Source organism: Cladophialophora immunda, assembly GCF_000835495.1.
Source record: "Cladophialophora immunda strain CBS 83496 unplaced genomic scaffold supercont1.2, whole genome shotgun sequence".
NCBI lineage: Eukaryota > Fungi > Ascomycota > Eurotiomycetes > Chaetothyriales > Herpotrichiellaceae > Cladophialophora > Cladophialophora immunda.
Genome location: NW_015622542.1, coordinates 2,678,439 through 2,697,571, shown reverse-complemented (window position 1 = coordinate 2,697,571; position 19,133 = coordinate 2,678,439). Strand labels below are relative to the sequence as shown.

At 53.6% G+C, this 19,133-nt stretch overlaps 8 protein-coding genes across 8 annotated transcripts; 3 read left to right on the top strand and 5 right to left on the bottom strand.

The window, feature by feature from the left end:
• Positions 1-270: 270 nt before the first annotated feature.
• PV07_03230 (uncharacterized protein) lies at positions 271-1,520 on the bottom strand. The gene is made up of 2 exons (XM_016389914.1): positions 854-1,520; positions 271-798 (listed from the first exon to the last, which is right to left on the bottom strand). Exons 1-2 carry the CDS (start codon positions 1,335-1,337, stop codon positions 521-523), a joined length of 762 nt encoding a protein of 253 aa, XP_016251816.1. The 5' UTR covers positions 1,338-1,520; the 3' UTR covers positions 271-520.
• A 268-nt stretch (positions 1,521-1,788) lies between these two features.
• PV07_03229 (uncharacterized protein) lies at positions 1,789-2,884 on the bottom strand (the record flags this gene model as incomplete). The annotated part of the gene is made up of 2 exons (XM_016389913.1): positions 1,789-2,708; positions 2,764-2,884. The coding sequence occupies 2 exons, from the start codon at positions 2,882-2,884 to the stop codon at positions 1,789-1,791; spliced, it is 1,041 nt and encodes a 346-aa protein (XP_016251815.1).
• Positions 2,885-3,536: 652 nt separating this feature from the next.
• PV07_03228 (uncharacterized protein) lies at positions 3,537-5,348 on the top strand. The gene has a single exon (XM_016389912.1). The coding sequence runs from the start codon at positions 3,592-3,594 to the stop codon at positions 5,050-5,052; it is 1,461 nt and encodes a 486-aa protein (XP_016251814.1). The 5' UTR covers positions 3,537-3,591; the 3' UTR covers positions 5,053-5,348.
• On the bottom strand, positions 5,292-6,622 carry PV07_03227 (uncharacterized protein). The gene is made up of 2 exons (XM_016389911.1): positions 5,938-6,622; positions 5,292-5,865 (listed from the first exon to the last, which is right to left on the bottom strand). The coding sequence occupies exons 1-2, from the start codon at positions 6,405-6,407 to the stop codon at positions 5,556-5,558; spliced, it is 780 nt and encodes a 259-aa protein (XP_016251813.1). The 5' UTR covers positions 6,408-6,622; the 3' UTR covers positions 5,292-5,555.
• A 2,325-nt stretch (positions 6,623-8,947) lies between these two features.
• PV07_03226 (uncharacterized protein) lies at positions 8,948-9,981 on the top strand (the record flags this gene model as incomplete). The annotated part of the gene is made up of 2 exons (XM_016389910.1): positions 8,948-9,239; positions 9,485-9,981. 2 exons carry the CDS (start codon positions 8,948-8,950, stop codon positions 9,979-9,981), a joined length of 789 nt encoding a protein of 262 aa, XP_016251812.1.
• Positions 9,982-10,593: 612 nt separating this feature from the next.
• PV07_03225 (uncharacterized protein) lies at positions 10,594-12,673 on the bottom strand (the record flags this gene model as incomplete). The annotated part of the gene is made up of 3 exons (XM_016389909.1): positions 10,594-12,093; positions 12,141-12,364; positions 12,433-12,673. The coding sequence occupies 3 exons, from the start codon at positions 12,671-12,673 to the stop codon at positions 10,594-10,596; spliced, it is 1,965 nt and encodes a 654-aa protein (XP_016251811.1).
• A 297-nt stretch (positions 12,674-12,970) lies between these two features.
• Positions 12,971-14,435, bottom strand: PV07_03224 (uncharacterized protein). Its single transcript, XM_016389908.1, has one exon. It carries the CDS (start codon positions 14,292-14,294, stop codon positions 13,110-13,112), a length of 1,185 nt encoding a protein of 394 aa, XP_016251810.1. The 5' UTR covers positions 14,295-14,435; the 3' UTR covers positions 12,971-13,109.
• A 120-nt stretch (positions 14,436-14,555) lies between these two features.
• On the top strand, positions 14,556-17,062 carry PV07_03223 (uncharacterized protein). The gene is made up of 2 exons (XM_016389907.1): positions 14,556-14,811; positions 14,871-17,062. The coding sequence occupies exons 1-2, from the start codon at positions 14,768-14,770 to the stop codon at positions 16,375-16,377; spliced, it is 1,551 nt and encodes a 516-aa protein (XP_016251809.1). The 5' UTR covers positions 14,556-14,767; the 3' UTR covers positions 16,378-17,062.
• Positions 17,063-19,133: the final 2,071 nt, after the last annotated feature.

Here is a 19,133-nt window from a genome sequence, read left to right as displayed (position 1 = left end):
CCTTATCATACCGCCATCAGTGCAGAGGAGATTGGCTTGAAGAGGATGCCTTTTCTGACCTAGGCTAGGCACCTTGGGAATGAGTTGGAGTCGATCTCTTCCCGTGTGCAGATGCACCTTTGACGAGGCTTTGACGAGGCATTGACGTGATGCAGGCGGAAACCTCTTCCCTTAAGCGTGTAGCGGGCGTCTTCACCGCCAACCTCGCATCCCCAATCCCCGAAAGCCCTAAAGCCAGCGAGGAACGAGGGATTGGATTTCCTGCTAGCTTCGGAACGCGAGCCGAACAGACAGAGCAGGGCAGGGCAGGGCAGAGCACGCGATACTGATTCATTATATCAGGCTGTGGTAGGTCAAGGCGACAAAGCCACAATGCCACCCGGGCTCTGCACATTGCTGAGAGTACCGGGTCCTGCCCCGAAGTCACTCTTCCAACCATTATTGTTGTTCTGACACGGGTCCCGCCATCTACCGAGTACATCAGATAAGCAGCTTCATAGAGGAAATCCCGGGGTCTTTCTCAGTCTCCCAACTCTCGTTCCCACTTCAGCACGCCCACGCCGACCTTTCGTCCCTCTATGCCGCCTATCTTAGCAGGGTTGACTGCGACGGCATTTGGCACCACCGTCTCGAAGGTGAATCCACACTTTTCGAACACTCTTCTGCTAGGAAGATTGTGCTCAAAGTATGTCCCGACCAGTTTGTGGACATTCATGTGTGGAATGATTACTTCAGCCATTAGTTGCTGCAGGGCGGCCGCCATGATCCCGCGACCATGATATTCGGGAATGAGCCAGACTGTTTGGTGTGATTAGTCCATGTTCTCGGCTGCGATGGGAAGCAAGGCACTCACAGCCGATTTCCCAAGTAATGTTTGGATCACCAGCTTGCAGCTTATCGTTCTCTTCTTTCCGTCGGTTTCTTTGCTCCTCATCTAGAATATACAAAAAGCTCTCTCTCTCCACACCAATCTCGCCAATAAATTTCCCATTGGAATCGGTATCTGACTCCTCGAAATGTCGAATTGTTGACGTCCAATGTCGCCCGAGCCACGATCGCTGCGAATAGTCGGCCGGAGTCGACTGCGCGCGTTTCCGGATAGTGACCAATTCCGACCAATTTTGTTTCCAGTTGCTGGAGATCTTGGCATACCATTCTTGCCGATCCTGCTCGGTATAAGGATAGGGAGGGCCGTTCAGGTTCATGTATACCTTGGGGTGGTTAAGACCAAGGATCACGGCAGCTCCATCGGACTCTCGAGGGGGAGTGAGTGCGAGCCTTAATGTTGGATGAGGCACTGCGATGTTGAAGTCTGAGCTCTCCACGACCGCTTCCATGGTTTCGCTCAGTACCAGAGATTATTGGTAACGGGTTCTGGGTGAGAATTCTGGGAATTGTGGTGATAGACAATCAATGCATCAACATATATCATTCAAGGTGAGTCAAATTGGACCAGCATGGAGTGAGTCACCCCCATCTTACCGTGTTACACGTTGCATGCAAGCTGTCTGGTTCGGTTACTCCGTGGCACAGCTCGAGTAACAAGCCTCATCGATGGTTACATTCGAGGCCAGGAATATGATTGACTCGTCCAATGACAAGTTTAGTGTGAGGGTTAAGATTGACGAGGCCTCAGCGATGCGTTCCCGATGGATCATTGTTTCCCCCAGGAAGAGACGTCTTGGCATGTTGGTCTCGTATCTACCTACATATTACCACGACAGCCACCCACCTATATACGTACTGCATACTCATCATTCTCATTCATGAAGTGCCAGCAAGCAACCTTCACATCATGCGGTCTCGGTCGCCAATATCGACCTCTCCTGTCGGTTTCCATGCCTCCGCATCACCGAATTTCTCCACCACCAGTCCTGCAGAGCCTGGATTGCTCATGCCTGCCTTCAGTTGCTTCACATATGACACCATCCTGAGCCTTTGAGCTTCTTGCGGTGTCATTGAGAGGTATACTTCAATGCCTACTGCATGCAGGAAGAATGCCAGCCACAAGGCCATTCCGAAACTGATCCGAAGACTCGCTCCAGTCTCTTCCTCGATGCCACTAAAGAAATCTGCGTGTATCATCTTCAGCTTATTCCCCAAGACGTCTGAATCTGCCACACAATCAGGGTAGGCCCCAGCAAGGTTGTTATGGCCATGAATCGAGCTTAGTTCACCACACGTCATGATCACGTTGTACGATCCGATCTGGGACACAGTCAAGGCGGCGATGAGCATGATGATTCGAGTGGTAATGATGGCGCCCAGATAGAACATGGTTCGCAACATCCAAGCTCGATGCTGATCCACTTGAAGCTTTTGGATGTTATAGTACGCCATCCCCAATCCGATGGTTGTCAAAATAACCAACACACCAACCCCAGCTTGTGTGGGCAGTTCCCCACCGAAAGCATGTCGAGCGATCATGAGCGCGCCGGCGTTGCTGATCAGAAGGAGAATGATGATGACATGGCCATTGATGCGATGGAACAGCATTGCTTGTTGGCGAATGACCGGAACGAATTGAAAGACCACCAGAATACCGGCAGGTAGGACCGTGGCCAAGTGGATCAGCAAGCCAACTCGGTAATGACCAGTCTGATACCAGTACCATTCCCCTGGCGACGCGCCGTTCGAGAAGATGTCCAAATCGAGATACTCGAGTCGGGCAAGACTGAAGCCTAGAAGTGCGGCGGCGAACACAACGACTAGATCAACTATTTAGCAACTGGTCATGTCTGGACAACATCATCTGCTACCTACACAACGGGACATTGTATCCTTTTTGGAAACCAAGCCAGGAGTAGAGTCTTCTCCATTGACGCCTCTCTTTCCCGTCAGAGACGATGTGCATATGGACTGAAACAGCGCTTGAAGTCGCCATCTGTGTTGAGGTACAACAAAGTCTCAGGACAGCGAGATGATTGAACGGTTCTGAACGTCACCATATTGTGGGGAGGACTGAGCACCTCTATATACCACACCATTCTTTGCATTGGGTCACTGAATGCAGCTGCCTAGGACTTGACAAGACTCTGGGCACGCATACGCTTGATATAGCGTTAGTGATTCGTCACCCCCATCACGACCTGCATCCTTGAGAGGAGGCAGTGTCGCTCATCAAGGAAAGGCTTCGTCCCAGGCGTTTACCTGCAAAGCCAAAGCAATGAATTCGAATACGATGCCCGCACATCGGACGTTTGGCCAATAGCCGTTGGTATCGCAGTTCGTTTCCCCAAAACGCTGCTATTGGGAAAAGCTTCCCAGTCGACCAAAGATCTGTATGTTGAACTCGTTCGCCGGTCTTTTTACAACTGCATTTCCCTACCCGCAATGACTCCGCATCTAGTCCATGATTTCCAAGAACCCGTAGGGCTAGTAGACAAGATCAGCGTAAAGGGAGACTCAGGAAAAGCATCGGAATCAAAGTCGGCTTCGGAGAATGTTTTGATGCGGGGAAGGCACTGGCCAATCATCGCCAACTCCCTGGTGGCAAATGCTGGGCATCCAACATCAACCATCCAGACTTGAACTTCCTTTCAACTCTCCATCACTGTCAACAAGTGTGCCTCCGCCTGGTGGGTAAACATCATGGCGTCGTCTGGAGGACACCTCTTGGTCACCAAGGCCATGAGGCTGGTCAAATTCGCCGCCGCGAAGACGGGACGGTTCATACGTGACAAGATCCCGCAGGCAACCAAGCCACTTGAAGCCGACGTCCAGCCTGCCTATGCCCGCGTCTCTCAGCGCCAACAACCCGTCAACCGCCTCGCTCAGATCCGTCAGACCCAAAGCCGCTGGTATAGCACGAAATTGCACGGTCTCAACAACACCAGACACTACTCGTCCCAGTCTGGACCGAACGGCCGTCCGACTCGTGCGTCCTACCCTTCCTCCCGCACTGCTGCGGCTGTGGGACGACTGACTGGTCGGGCCCCGTTCGCATCTACCCTTCGACCAAACCTTACGGGGGGCACTTTGTGCCGTCACGCAGGTGGCTATGGACTAGGAGGTGGTCGAGTCGGCGGAGCCAGATACTTCTCCCATTCCCCTGCTGCGCAGGCACAGGTGGTCACCAACGTCTCCCAAGCAGTTCGAGCCTTCTGGCTCTCGGGCCAAAAAGCACGATTCGATGGAGCCAATCCTCGCACAGGTGAGAAGCGGTTCCGAGCCGTTTCCAGTCTTCAAGAAGATGCCAGGCACACCATGGACATGTCATCAAAGAATGCACCCGGTTCCTTCATTGACTTCAAGGTGTCTCCTACTATTACCGCCATTGGACCCTTGGCCAGTGTCCCTCGCTCGCCTTCCACTGCATCCTGCGATTACGAGGTCCAACAAGACACCCTGAACAACACCACCCTCATGTCCAACCTCTCAATCGATTTCGCCCGCGCGTTGAAAGACCTTGCGGCCGTCATGAACGATCTGAAGCACTTGGCAACATTAGGCGACCTCCCGATCTCTCTGCACAACAGCACGACTCTCCGCGTCCGCTTCCCTGGCTGCGATGCAGATACCGTCGAGGCTCTGTGCCGGGAACTCAACATCAAGCGCGGCATAGTCGGTCAAGATGAGGATTTTGATGCCAGGAACGGGACGGAAATGGCACTTTTGTTTCCGTTTGCGCCCAGCAAGACAGCCAGTGAAGCCGGCTTCATGGGCTCCAACTGTGGCTACGGTGACAGACCGATCAAGCGCATCAAGAAAGACCGCGTTGAGTGGCAGGAGATGCTCACTCCGCCGCAACACCCCTCTGCGGGTTTCTCGCACATTTCGGTCACGAGCAAGTCGCCCGACGCGTTCGAGATGATCGATGCGGCAATGGGTGAAAATCCCTGGATGTCAAGCCCGTCGGGATATTCCAGCCTGCACGAGAGCGAAATGTTGGAAGCCGAGGAAGATGCAGCAATGTACTTCTTCCAACCACGAAACAACGCGGCCGGAAGAGAAAGATATCCCGAGCGCTCGGTTGATGGGAATGGCGACGGATACGAGGGGCTGGAAGGCATCTATCGGTTCATTGAGGAGTGCGATCGGGCGCGGTCCTGATCGGTGCTTGGAGAGAGTCCCATCGCCTCAGAATGCACTGCCTCGATCACTTGCTTAGCTATTCCTTTTGTTCAATGCGGTGGACACCCACTACGGTCGTGGCTGATCGGGTGTGAGAGTCCCGCCGGGACCAGCGCTCCTTGACACTTGTATGGTTGCGTAACGAGCTACATCCACAGAGCCCCAGAATGAAACTCTTTCCTCTTCATGCGTACCAATACGAGTATCATTGTCGTTCACTCATTTCATGTCTAGTTATTAATGGAGGTGCATTCGTATAGGTGACGCCGGAAAGCGAGTGCCGAGCAGACCCGTGTATTTCGCCCGCAAACTCCTCGCTCGTTCTGTATTAGGGTATCCCGTCATCCCAGCGCATCCATGGCCTGTTCAGAAATACGGTGTAAGCCCCGGCGCGGCCTCACTGAGAGAGGCATCCTTAATTTCTCCTAGGGTACGGGCCTGTGTCTCCGAACCACCGTTGCCGCCCCATCACCCGTCACCCGTCACCCGTCACCGACATCTGCATCTCCGTCGGCATCTTCATACCTGCTCCTCAACCTGTGCTTGAGCTGCTCGTTCTCTTTCAGGACGTCCTCCCTCGCTCGCTCCAGCTCGTCGATCTTCTCCTGCAATTCTGCGATTTCGTCTTCCGCGCCGGAAGAGAATTCCTCGATGATCTTAAAGACGCGCCACAGCCGGAGGACGACGACCAGCGAGCCGGCTTCTTCCAGCGGACCGCGCAGGAGCACGTCGATTACAAAGGCGGCGATGATGACGAGGGCGTCGAAAATGTGGAACGAGTTGTTGAAGTACCTGTACACGAGCATCGAGGTCAATGCGTGAAGGGTAGGGAGACCAGACTGGCCGCAGAGGGCGGGGCGTTACCTAAAACCAAATGCAAAGACACTGCCCAGCAATTCGGCCATGAACAGACACGAAAAGACCAGGCTTGCGTATCCAAGCACGTCGTTTGCTTGCTCCCAAGCCCGCAGGTTGAACCCTTTCTCCCCGGCATGTTCACATATGTGCAGACTGATGAGGAAATCGGCGAAGATACAGCATATATCGGCCGAGACCAGGAGGATCACGAAGTAGTGACCCCATTTGGAGGAGAACCAGTGTTGCAGCGAGTGTCGGAGTTTCCATACCGCGCTGTCCTCGCCGTGGATCTTAACGATGTGGCAGGCTATAAAGTCCTGCGACTGATGGAGGGCGGAGATGAACTGGCGGTCGGAGGGGAGGAGAGGCGAGTATTCATTCGTGTTGCTCGTGGCTTGGACGGGCGAATGCCCGGTTTCGGGATCGGCCATGGCGGGTATAGTTGGGGATTCAGATTGAGACTCCGTTGTGCACATGCGAATGCTCAGGGCATTGCGTTCAATGGGTTCATCACAAAGGCACAAATCTCTGGGCTTGTAGAGGGGCGATGTAACACGTAAACGGACGAACAGATGGGTTAGATGTCCTAGTTGGATCTCTAGGCGCAGCTGGACGGTTATCGTAACAGCAAGAGCATAGGGACAGCAGCCTTATGTGCTTCCCCTGAGTAGCTGCGATAGAGCACACAGAGCTGCGGCTGGGACTTCTGTCAAGAAGTACCTCGTATCGGCGGCTTCAATGGCGGAAATCGAGATGATTCGATGACGTAGGCTCCTCTGACGCGTCCCGCCCGGCTGCTCTCATTGGCTCCTCGTCACTGGACGGGTAAAGAGCAGCTTCGGAAGAACGATGTTCCTCGTCCGCGAGTGCTTCTGCCAAAGAGCGACCAGAAGAGCAGTTTGTTCGTTGTTCACCTCAAATGAAGCAGAAGTGAGAGAGAGAATCCGCTCTTCGATATCGTCCCACGCGGCGGCCATTCGCTGCTGCAATATCAACTGAGAGCGGTTCTCGAACTCGGCTTCGAAACACCTAGAACGACACCTCTTCAGTCTCGCCCTGGATTGCTTGTAACCAGCCGGCCTGAATGTCTTGATGATTCTAAAGAGCCCGTGGGTGCCATAGTCGGGGGCAGACTCGTTCGGTCAACGTCTCGCCGGACGTCTCTTTCTACTGACCACCTTCTGTCGATAATTCTAACCTCGAGTAGCAGGTGCAGGTGCAGGATCTTTCCTCAAATCACCAGCCAAGTCAATTGGATGCGCTGCTTCTAGAACCAGAAAGCACAACGTCGTGACTTTGTTGAGAGAAACTTCTGACGGCCAGTGAGCAGACAGATCTTTTCACCTCAGACCAACTGTGGCGCACCGCATCTCTTACGTACGCTGACCACCGAATTTGCCTCGCTTTCGACATGGAGTACCACGTCTCTGCAATCAACCTCGAGCGCAGAGGTTGCACGTTCAGTTGGCCCGGCTTCGTCGTGGGCGTAGTCCTTGGGCTGCTCACCATCTTCGGCTTCTACGCTTGCCTCCGCCTTCTCCAATACTGTGTCCGAAGCCGTCGTCCCAAAGACCTGGACCTACAACATGACTACCTTCCTTTCCATGCTATTCCAGTGGGATACCAGCGGCTAAGACTGCCACCTCCTTGTTCAGACTGTATCGCGTCAGTGCCAGCAGATAACTACCCTCATCCAGGAACAGCAGTGAGACCATTGACAGAAAGCCCCCGGCAAATGAGGGAGAGGCTGCAGCGACAGGCCACGACTCTTCACGAGCCGAAACCGTGGCTCCATCTCTCACCTAGTCCTCTGACCTTTGGGACAATGACCTAGGGAGGGGCGTGTGCGTCTCGGCCGACACGCAAATGATAACATTTACAGCGATTCACTCTCGAGGTCAGTACTTCAACGTGTTCATATCCTCATATCATACCCAGAAGGGCTGGTCACCATGCCCTCAGTTCATGCTTGAAAGTTTTTCGGCATCGAGATCCCCTTCCTTGTGTACCGTCCTGCTGGGAGCTGCGACCCTCTTCCCACTGCAAAGCCAGTTCTGGGCGATGAGAGAAGATAGGCGATGTCTGCGAAGGATTTGAGAGAAAAACAGGGCCTGACGGTGCCACTTTTACTGCAGGGCGTGCATGAATCACATTGTTTAGGAGCTGATATACCTCGCGCCTGTCGAACCAACCGGCGGACTCTCGAGTGCTACCAAGACTTTCCTATGAGTTAGCTTTCATCGTTGTCCTTTTCGCTCAGCAGAGATGGTTAACTTGCTTGAGATTGGCGCTGGGGAAGGGCCCTCATCGAAGCCATCTCTCTTTTCATCAACTTTTGTCGTCATACATTTTCACGATGAGTAGGCCACATCCAAACGTGTTTCCCATTGCCACTTTGTTCAGTGATGCCCAGATTAGTCTTCGATCAAGCTCCGACGCTTCGGAGCATCTCAGTCCGAGATATCTTGATGCATCGATTGTATGATTTCAAAAGGACCCGACGGATGAGGACCAAACCCGCACTTCTCCACGAAATGGTCTCTCGTCTCCAACTCCTTTTCCCACCCGTCGAGGTTATCCTCGGGGTAGGCGATGGGGTTTGGGTAGGCTGGGAGAATCTTCATGGAGGACTTTCACCCAGCCGATGCGATGTTATTTCCAAGGACTACATGTTCTCGGCAGCGTGGCATCTGCCAGTAGTGGGTCAATTGTATCGCCATCGTCTTGAAGCTTGAGCCTGCCCAGACAGACTTTGTCGTTCCCAAAGGCCGAAGGGAGTCAAGTTAGAAACATCAAGGGAAAAGGAAACGCAAAAGCAACTCGCCTCGTAACTAACTCACCATGGCAACGATCTTTCCGAACAATCTATATCGCCTTCGGCAGGCAGGTTCAATATGCAAGGTAGATACACCCCTCTCTACCTCTCGCTATCAGTCTCTCCGCGTACTTTCCTTCGTTCTCCCCCGGTCTCTCCAGAAACAATACATCAACGCAGCCCCCTAAACCCCTCTGTGGGATGAAAGGTCATCATAAAGTGACATTGGGTGTTGGACAGGTCTTCGGGATCAAACTCGCCCCGTCCGCGTCGGTCGTGCAGATCGCCGCAGCGGCCGGCTTCGACGCGCTGTTCATCGACCTCGAGCATTCGGCCCTGTCCCTCAACGATGCCAGCCTCCTCTGCACGACGGGTCTGTTGGCGGGGATAACCCCGTTCGTGAGAGTGCCGTACCAGTGCGGCGACGGGTTCGTCCAGAGGGTCCTGGACGGAGGAGCCATGGGGGTCATCTTCCCGCATGTGAGCACGAGAGGTACGTATCCCACGGCCAGTGCTTCTTTCCGACGGCCATTGTGAACCACCCCCTCACACGCATGCACGCACACCCGCACACACACGTATGCAAGGGAGTCTGTATCCGTCAATGCCACGAGACTTGTTCCGTTTTGAGGCTTGGGGCCTTTCTTTTTCTTCTCACCCCCCTCTCTTGATCGGCATATCGTGAGCAAGAAGCAGTGGAAAGCGAAGACTGATATTCCTCTGGGACCGTTCATATAGACGAGGCTGAATCTGCCGTCGCCATCTCAAAGTACCCGCCCGCCGGGAAACGCTCGATGACCGGACAACTCCCTCAGTTCGCATACGCGGCCCAGCCGCACGCCGTGGTGATCCCGCAATCCAACAACGTGGGCTCGACCGTCATCGTCATGATCGAAACAAAGGAGGCTCTGCAGAACCTCGACGCCATCGCCTCCGTCCCGGGCGTTGACGTGCTCCTTGTCGGGTCGAACGATTTGACCATCGAGCTCGGCATTTCCTCGCAGTTTGACAGTCCGGTGTACAAGGAAGCCATGGAGAAAATCAGCCAGGCGTGTAAAAAGCATGGCAAGATCATGGGCTTGGGTGGCGTCTACGACAATCCCACGATCCAAGGCTGGGCGGTCCATGACTTGGGCGTGGGATTTGTCCTGGGTGGCCAGGATTCCAGTTTCATTGCAAAGGCGGCAAAGGCCTGTGCTGAGGCGTTGGTTAAAGTAGAGAAGAGCCAGAACTGAGGAATCCAGTAGTGTCACCTGCAAAGGTAAACCCTGGGGCCGGAAGTGGCGAATGCGTATGTGCTCGTAGCGTCGCTCCATCGTAAACTCCCTTCCAGCTTGGTCCGTCTCGTAAGAGCATCGCGGCAAACAGGACTAGGCACGTTCATCAAGACCCACGTGAGGGAAGAACTGCTGTTCCCCAACCAAAGTTACACAGCAGACGGGTCCCCTTGCTGAGAACTCAAGCCGACCAACGACCGTATCGGCCACAAAGGTCTTACCCAAACAGCACGACAATTTCCAGTCCTGAGATCTTGGAGATGACAGCCAGAGGACTGAGTCGTATTCTCGGCTCATGCTGTCGTTTCGTTCGAAACTTCTTCTTGCGTCCGAAGACTAACAGTGCGAAGAACAGGCGGCGGGAAATCATAATTTGTGGCAACAGCCAATCGAGCGATGCCTCTTCGTACCTTGATCGAGAACCATTTGGCGCTGCTGTGTTTCTGGTGCCTTGCGTTGCGTTTCCGGTCGGGTTTCCAAAGTCAGGGGGTTGACAGAAATTCGTGCGACTTCGTATTGTCTTTGCTGGACCTGTGAGGAGATATTCACCTGAATGCCGACTTGTACCGTTTAAGGGAATGAAGAATTTGGCTCCGAGAAATGTTCAGCGATTGCACCTATGGAGTGAACCTTTTGTGCAGGCGACATCATTTCCTGAGCATCCATGTGCTGTGGATATAGTCGCGGTCCTGTGGCCACATCTGAGATCACACCAAATCTGTGTAATTGTTGCACGACATTGAAAAGCTCCAGATCCGAGCCAGGCCGCCCTACGAGACTGATCGATACTGGGAGATACTCAGTCCTAGAGGTAACCTTCGACAAGTACGGAACCTCTGCGACAGGAACTGTATAGTCTGGACAGCCTACCAGATACCCGAAGGAATAGATACTGAAAGCATCGTTGAAGAGCTCAGCCCGATCAGGCACATTGTCACGATAATCTGGGCGACCAAGGGATTGCGGGAATACCAATAAAGTGATGGCATCCTGGTCGTAGGAACCAAAAAGCGTCGTTTCGACCCAGAGTTTGAACGCCTGCATCGCCTCCAGAGCGCCAGTGATTTTCTCTGTCGACACGTTGCGCCCATGATCGAGACGGCGATTAACCAGGTCCGAGACTTTTGGAGGCTGCCCGTTGTTGTTGGCCTCGTATTTGCCGAAGAATTGATCGATGCCCCCGCCAACCGCAGAGGCCGTCGTAATAGTTGAATAGACATGCCCAACAGCTTGATCAAGCGACCTTGGCTGACCGATTGGCGGTGTGGCTCTCCACAGCTCGTCGATGTCAAAGAATACCCTCTCACAATCAAGATGACATTCGAGTCGACTGAGCATTGTCTCGATTTGCTTCTCAGCTTGGGACCAATATTTCGCGTCGACCGAAGGACGAGGAAGCCACTTTTGGTGCCCATGGTGAGGTGTCCCTCCATTTTCGGGCTGTGCAGGTCTGGTTGGGCAGAGCAAGTTGTACTTGCGACTTTCTGGAAATCTCGATGGGACCTGGGCTTGGGAAACGAGATAAGAGCCGACACGAGTGAAAACATCGACATTTCTGGCAAATATTCCAACCGTGTTAAACAAATCTGTTGCTCCGAGCACTCCCTCGAGGCTGAGCAGTCCATGCGAAGGTCGTTGTCCAAATACCCCGTTTACACCAGCCGGATGTCGAATTGACCCGCCGGTGTCTGTTCCAATTGTGAAGTCCAGCCACTCGTAAGCCGCTGCTGCTGCGGCACTGCCAGTACTGGAAGAAGAGGGCTTCTGTAGTCCGTCACCCCTAGGATTAAAGGGACAGACATCGTCAGTCCATTCGCAGGGATCGATGCCCTCGGCGAACTCGGTAGTCTTGAGCTTTCCGACTAGGATGGCGCCAGCTTCGAGTAGTATTTTGACAACTGGCGCCGTAGCTTTCTCTGCAGGATAGGTGTCGTGCCAGGCCTGGTTGCCAAAGCCGGTCTTCAGGCCTCTGATAGCAATCGAATCCTTGACTGCAAATCTCAAGCCAGCCAGGGGCCTACCGTCGTGGCAGCGATACAGCTTCGAGGGCAACGGGATGATATTCGGCAACTGCATATTTGTTAGGTTAGGGAACGTTGGCTGGGTCATCAACTCACTGGAAACCGCCGCCATGCCGATGTTGTGCCCGGTTGCCGCAGAATGCCAGTCACAAACGCATGATGGGAGTCTGCTGCCAGTTTGTATACGCGAAAGACGTTACCTGACGCTCTTGAAACAACGTATGGACCATTGCTCAGTTCGACTTCGGAGTTCCAGACAGAAAAGATCCGCCGCTTTCTGACATTGCATTTCGTACCTGGTGGACGTAGCAGGAGAATCACTGGATACGTGTCAATATCAGCAAAGCGAACGAGCACGAGTCGAATGGTATGCTACAGTAAGACTTACAGGAGACGAAACTTTTGGTCCAAATATCATCTGCGGTGCTGAAGTTCGTGGATATTGAAGCTAGATGAGCTGGGGTGAAGCTCGACTCCTTCCACTCAATGGCGGATGCTGGTATCAGCTCTTCGTCAAATAGAGCGAGTCTGGTCATACAGGAGGGCGGCAGACGACTGCATTTCGAATCGAAGGCGACATAGAAATTGTCCTGTCCGACTGTAATGAAGGGAGAGATGACCTCTGACATAGCACACAAAGCAATAGCAGGAGCGCGAAGTCAGAGGGCACGCAAGGACCAGGCGAAAAGGCATAGATCACTCACTTTCGGCGTGATCAAGATAGACTTCCTACACCAAAGACAAAGCCGGAAGCAGCTTACCTCTTTATATGAGACCATTGCGATAGACAGTGTCCACATGTAAGGGGTAGCAACAGTGGTTGTGGTGGTGCTAGGTGCAGTTGGGCCGTGTCACCTCAGATAAGCTCTACAGTGGCACTGATAAACACCGCTTGGCTGAGATACGTATACGGAGTACAGAAGTACCTAACACAGATGCAATTATGGCGACCCGCAGGACTGCCCCTGTCTCATTCATTGTGTAGTCAGGAGGCTCAAGGATCGAGAGATGTATATCATACTTCAAGATCCCAGGACGAAAGGGAGCGGTACAAGTCAACACTTTTTAGTCACCCTCCTCTCGCTGCGACGCGCCATTGCGTCCCATGCGCTCTCCTAGAGTCATATCCCCGGCCCTTTTATGGTAGCTATTGACAAAGTCTGCCCGACCACCATGCTTCGCAGTCCTAGCCCGAGCCGCGTTGTCTCGATCCCTCTCGGCTCTTTCCTTTTGTTCAAGTTCAGCCAGCCTTTGTTCTCGTCGTTGGTCGAGGTCGGTCGCATCATTTTGCATCGCAGCTAATCTGGCTGCTCTGTCTTCTTCCTTGGTATCTTCTTTCTTCTGTTCGCGGCGTGGACTGCGGTACCTCGGTGGCTCTGGCCTCGAAGAATGCCAACTTTGCATTTTGCGGACTCCATTGCTATGCCCGTTTCGGCGAGGAGAATTTGACCTGGACCGAGATCTTGGTCGTCGCCTTTCTTCGGGTGAATATGAACGTCTCCTCCGATAGGGAGATCGAGATCGTGACCTCGCGGGCCTCCGTGGAGGAGATCTCGATCGGGATGGAGACACGGAAGGAGTGTATGATCTCCGCTGCCGGTGCTTAGATCTTCCATGCCTGTCCACATCGTCGTCTCGATATGAACGGGAGTTATCATGTCTGTCAGGATCATCGCGGCGACTGTGGTGACGATGGTGGTGGTGGTGTTTCCTTCTTTTGCGATCCCGTTCCCGATCATCATCTTCCCTGCCAGCCGCCTTTAGCAGCAATCTTCGCTTGACCGGGTCATTCATCATAGCATCATATGCGGCCTGTTCCTGCTTCTTGATCGCCAGCATAGGGTCCTCTCTGATTTTTGCTGCCGTGTCTCTCGCGGTGTTGGCGTTCTGCACTGCAATGAACGAATCCTCTTTCGCGGATTTTTCCAGTTTCTGGTTCTCTGTGCCTTTCAGCAAACCATCTATCCGCCGCTTTCCCAACAGGTAGCCCTCCATCTCCTCGGTAGTGCCGGTTTGGCCGCTCGAGGGTCCATTGTACATCCAGTCAACCCGAGCTTGTCGCTTCCTCCCGCCAGCAGCCTCCTGCAATTCTTCGAGTTCTTGAATCGCTCTCTCTTCGGCGCGCTCTTTCATGATTTGATCAATTTTCTTGCGCTCCTCCAGCGCCTTTTTCTCCTCTTCCCAGACTTTCTTCTGGTTGCTCATGAGCACTGGGTGCCATGATTTCTTGAGATTGAGGTCGCCACCCATTTTGACGGCGTGCGGCGGTCTTTCGAGGATAGATGAAAGCTACCGCGGATGATGAGAGGACATGCACTTTGTCTGCGATGTCTTGTCGGATGCAGGGAAGTGCCCGGTCACGGTGTAGAGTACTCGAAGAGAAAGTTCAGGACCAGAAACGCGGATTTGTAGATTTAGGCGCAGGCGGCAGGCAGTAGAAAACTCCGCAAATGCGAGTGCGGGACAAGGCTGCGGCAGGCTTCGCTTCTCCGCAATTCGTTCACTCGTTCACTCGTTCACTATCCAAGTCTCAATCGCCGCTGGATCGATTACCATCTACCGCCCTTCGCGAACAGGAAACCTCTCTCCTCAGTCCCATCGTCCGTCTACGGGCACGACGTCTAATATTTGCTAGCACCACAGCCGCGTCGTCCTCGAACCTCTGCACCGCGCCGTTTCGATCGACCACCCATTCCCCATTCATCCATACACCCACGAGCACGATGTCGGACGACGATGATTTCATGCAAGAATCTGATCCAGAGCAGTACGCCAACTCCTGTGCTTCAAGACCCATACATCTGTGACTAATAAGAGCCTCTCCAGATATGACTTTGAATACGAGGACGACGATGACATGGGCGGTAACGACGCCTCCGTCGACATCGAAAACAAATACTACAATGCCAAACAGCTTAAAACCGACAACCCGGCCGAAGCAATAGAAGAGTTCCTCGGCGTTCCTGCCCTGGAAGAGGACAAAGGTGAATGGGGATTCAAGGGCCTCAAACAGGCAATCAAGTTGGAGTTCGCCCTGGGCAGATACGATGACGCGGTAACACATTACAAAGAGCTGTTGACTTATGTGAGGTCTGCCGTGACGAGGAACTACTCTGAAAAGTCCATCAACAATATGCTCGATTACATTGAGAAAGGGGCCGGTCAACCTGCCGCCAGCGCTGGCGCTCGTGCGAGCCGGGGCGACACGGAGACAACGGCGTATAAGTCCATGGAAGAGTTCTACCGGTTGACGCTTGATACTTTCCAGAGCACGAACAATGAGAGATTGGCTCTCAAGACGAATTTGAAACTGGCCAAGTTGTATCTCGACAAGAAGGACTACAATCAACTGAGCAACAAGGTCAGGGAGATCCACCAGGCGTGTCAGAAGGAAGACGGCACCGACGACCCCGGCAAGGGCACGTACTCGCTCGAGGCATACGCACTCGAGATCCAGATGTATGCCGAGATGAAAAACAACAAGCGTCTCAAATCTCTGTATCAAAAGGCTCTGACTGTTCGATCTGCGGTCCCTCATCCCAAGGTCCAAGGGATCATCCGAGAATGCGGCGGGAAGATGCACATGAGTGAGGAAAATTGGAAAGAGGCGCAAAGCGACTTCTTCGAGTCGTTCAAGAACTATGATGAAGCAGGGTCCATGCAGAGAATCCAGGTCTTGAAATACCTTGTTCTTACAACCATGTTGATGAAATCGACCATCAACCCATTCGATTCACAGGAAACGAAACCGTACAAGAACGATCCGCGCATTTCGGCAATGACAGACCTGGTGGATGCCTATCAGCGCGACGACATTCACCGCTACGAGTCCATTCTCAAGGAGAACCAAGATCTACTCGCCGACCCGTTCATTGCCGAAAATATTGACGAAGTCAGCCGGAACATGCGCACAAAGGCTGTCTTGAAGCTGATTGCACCGTACAGCCGCTTCACCCTGCAATTTATCTCAAAGCATATCAAGATCCCCGTCAGCGAGGTCCAGGACATTCTAGCCGTTCTGATTGTGGACAAGAAGCTGCAAGCGAGAATCAATCAGGAAAATGGGACCGTCTTAGTGGAAGACGCCCATGCAGATGACACGCAGCACTTGAACCAGCTTCGCGATTGGACCTCAGCCGCTGAAAGCTTGTGGTCGGTGTTGTTCAACGAGGGCGAAGGGTTCAAGCTCGAAGACGTTCAGGGTGGTGCCTCATTTCCAGGCCTGGTTTTCCCAATGGGCTTCGAAGCGAGTGGGCCCATCCCAAGCCGGGGCCCTGGGCGTCGGGGCCATGGACGCGGTCGGGGAGGCGGGAAGCCAGTTGCTCCAATATGAGAAGCGCATTTTGGCATGTCCCCAAGGGAGCGGGAACATGTGCGGCTGCGACAAATGGCAGCTGTGGTCGCACACGCCTTCGACTAGACACACCTAGCTTGGCATTCAAGGGCAATTTGACATCTGCATTGTTTTCAAGCCAGCTTGCAACACTACCTACCTGGCTGGGGACGAAGAAATGAACAGCGTCAAAATCTGGCCTGAAGGTCATGTTATTGCACCCAGGCAAGTGAAGGATCCGAAGTGGTCTGACACAGTGAGTTCAGCCGATGGTTGCTGCCAGATCCAACGCCACAGCAAGTAGGCAGAGGTTGAGAAGAAGGGGGTTTCTGAAAGTAGAAATCGGACCTGTGGAAGCGACAGAAATTGTGTGCAAGCAAGCTTCCTGCTCGGGCCTTGTTGAGATGGAGTGGCAAGTTGGGCTAGACCTGTGGAAAATACGGGGAGGCCTACCTATGCTGATTGCCAGCCTCAGCACAGCGGTCCCCTCACTGAGGCAATGATCGATGGTGGGTGTGGTAGCCTATAGCACAGCGTCAACCACGGACATACCCGTTGATAGACAGTGCTGTTGACACCCGTCGCGAGGATAGGGTTGTGGCAGAAACCGACCCGAAAGATTGTTCGGCTGATTTCCCTTCCATTTCCTCCTTCATTTGTCCTCTTCTCCGACCCTCTCTCGCCCTCTTTATCAAGGGGTTTGACCGAAACATGCGAGAGATGCAGTAAACGGTGTCGCCCCTGGCATGATGTTTGGGAGATAGAAGTTGCTATTCGCCCTTGGTCCTTGCCCGTGCAGTCCGTTTGATGCCGAAAACGGAACAGGCAAACGGTTGATTGGTAGGGATCTCGATCTGATATCATTTTTTGGAAGCACAGCGGAGCCACGTCGGCTTTCCGATGCTCTACACCACCCCAGGGCAGCAGCCAGGGCTTGTGAGCGCGCCACTAAGAAGTGGTTGCATGTTGCTTGTGGGGACAATGCTGAAGACCCTGGCTTTCAGCTTGTCGCCGATACGGGGCAGCCGCACGGTGTCCCAGGGCCGCCCAGGAAATCACTGAACTTGGACCTCTCTTGCACCTTGCATCCACCAGCAACGGTCAAGAATAGGCGGTCTTGGAGGGTCTGGTGGCGCCAGCAGCTTCTGTTTCGAGCCATGACAAGAGTCTGGTGCTAATGGTCGACCCTGGCCGATTGGACGGAGGTAACTTCCAGAGTGGCATTTGAATGACAATTCTTGCTTGCCAGCAAAGCAAGAGCGTCAGGGGGTATTGCACAGCAGCTTAGATAGTCCAGTTCGCACTGCTTAATCCGACATGGGAAGCTCCATAACCTGGAGTTATCCCATGCGTCCCCCCAGAGCCTGAGGATGAAAACCCTAACCAGTCGAGCTAAGCCGAAACCCTATGGTATCCGAGAACTACAGGAAAGCGGCGGTGGAGCAGTGGCTCTACCCGTAGGTAGGCACTGTCCTAAAACCAAGGGAATCGATTTGTTGTGCCCGCTCTGCGCTGGCCAGGGTCGACTGGAGGCTCGAGGCATTCTTGAAGCACAGCAGGTCTTGAACGTAAGCCGCGGTCTCTACTGGATGTCTGCTCTCCGCTTTCCGGCGGATGCAGTCAGTTGCGCAAGTGGAAATATATCGCCGCAGAGGGGCTGGGGCTGGTCTCTACCAACGAGGGTCGGGTATCTGGGGCTTTACCAATCGGAGGCTCGGGTAGCGGGCGTTGTCTGCCCGGGGGGCCCCCATCGAGTCAGAAGGTCCTTCGCAAAGAGAACAGGATGCGAGAATGATGGGCAGGATCTAGAGGTGCAGTAGCTTGTGGTCTGATGGTCCTTGGGGATACGGAGGGCCGACCGTCTTTTGCGCTGGACTTGTCGGTTTTCAGACTGGAACCTTGCACCGGATCGGCTGGGTCATGGCTCTTGCCTGCAACCGAAGGCATAAGTGCTGATTGCGTGCCGTGGATCCCTACCAAAAGGTCACTGATGGTCCGCCGATACAGGTTCTCGATTCCCAGACCCCCTTGTATCTCTCTTTGCCCATTTTTGCGGAGAGGGCCAGTCATTGAAGGGCAGCCAAGGTCGCGTTTTCCGGAGTGTGTTTCGGTAGGCTGGGGAGATGGTTAGTTCGCTCCTGTGATAAACCAATCAGCCAATGACCGAAAATGAATGCTGGCAAAAGCGACACCTTTCCATGCCATCCAGATTGATGGCCAATGCTGGAGTGAGGGAAGTGGCTTCGCTAATTCGCCGGCACAGCAGGACTTCGAAGCGGTGACTGGGGTGCGTGCTGCGCTTGGCTGCAGCAGGGGCGAGCACACAAGCTCACACAGTCGCAAAGTAAAGTTTGTTTCTGACAGATGGCAGAGAACAAGCCAAGTTCTCGAACATAAGGTTTCCTTTTCCCTGGAAAATGCAGCTCGGTGTGGACATCAGAGGGTGAGAGCGTGGTGAAAGTGGTTTAGATGGCAGGTCAGGGCGTGGATGGATTTGCCGATGTTCCCAAGTAGGCACAGTCCGAGTTGAGCGACATGCCCGCCCATACCTGCATGCCCCAGCACGCACGCCTTCTTTACCAGCACCACCACCACCACCACCTCCATCACCACCAACCTACCTACTGGCCTATCTACCTAACAAATCTGGGTACCCCACTGTTTGGAGGGGCTTTCTTAGGTATACCTACCTAGACAGCCTCCACATAGGCATGCCCGTAGAAGGTGCGCATGCCCGCTGATCAAACGTTGAGCCA

Excerpts from the sequence above, each read along its gene's own strand:
- PV07_03230 (XM_016389914.1), bottom strand. The coding sequence starts at position 1,337 with ATGGAAGCGGTCGTGGAGAGCTCAGACTTCAACATCGCAGTGCCTCAT. Across the intron at positions 799-853 it reads CATTACTTGGGAAATCGGCT|TCTGGCTCATTCCCGAATAT; the intron begins GTGAGTGCCTTG and ends CACACCAAACAG.
- PV07_03228 (XM_016389912.1), top strand. The coding sequence starts at position 3,592 with ATGGCGTCGTCTGGAGGACACCTCTTGGTCACCAAGGCCATGAGGCTG.
- PV07_03227 (XM_016389911.1), bottom strand. The coding sequence starts at position 6,407 with ATGTGCACAACGGAGTCTCAATCTGAATCCCCAACTATACCCGCCATG. Across the intron at positions 5,866-5,937 it reads GTCTTTGCATTTGGTTTTAG|GTACTTCAACAACTCGTTCC; the intron begins GTAACGCCCCGC and ends GCTCGTGTACAG.
- PV07_03224 (XM_016389908.1), bottom strand. The coding sequence starts at position 14,294 with ATGGGTGGCGACCTCAATCTCAAGAAATCATGGCACCCAGTGCTCATG.
- PV07_03223 (XM_016389907.1), top strand. The coding sequence starts at position 14,768 with ATGTCGGACGACGATGATTTCATGCAAGAATCTGATCCAGAGCA. Across the intron at positions 14,812-14,870 it reads CAAGAATCTGATCCAGAGCA|ATATGACTTTGAATACGAGG; the intron begins GTACGCCAACTC and ends GAGCCTCTCCAG.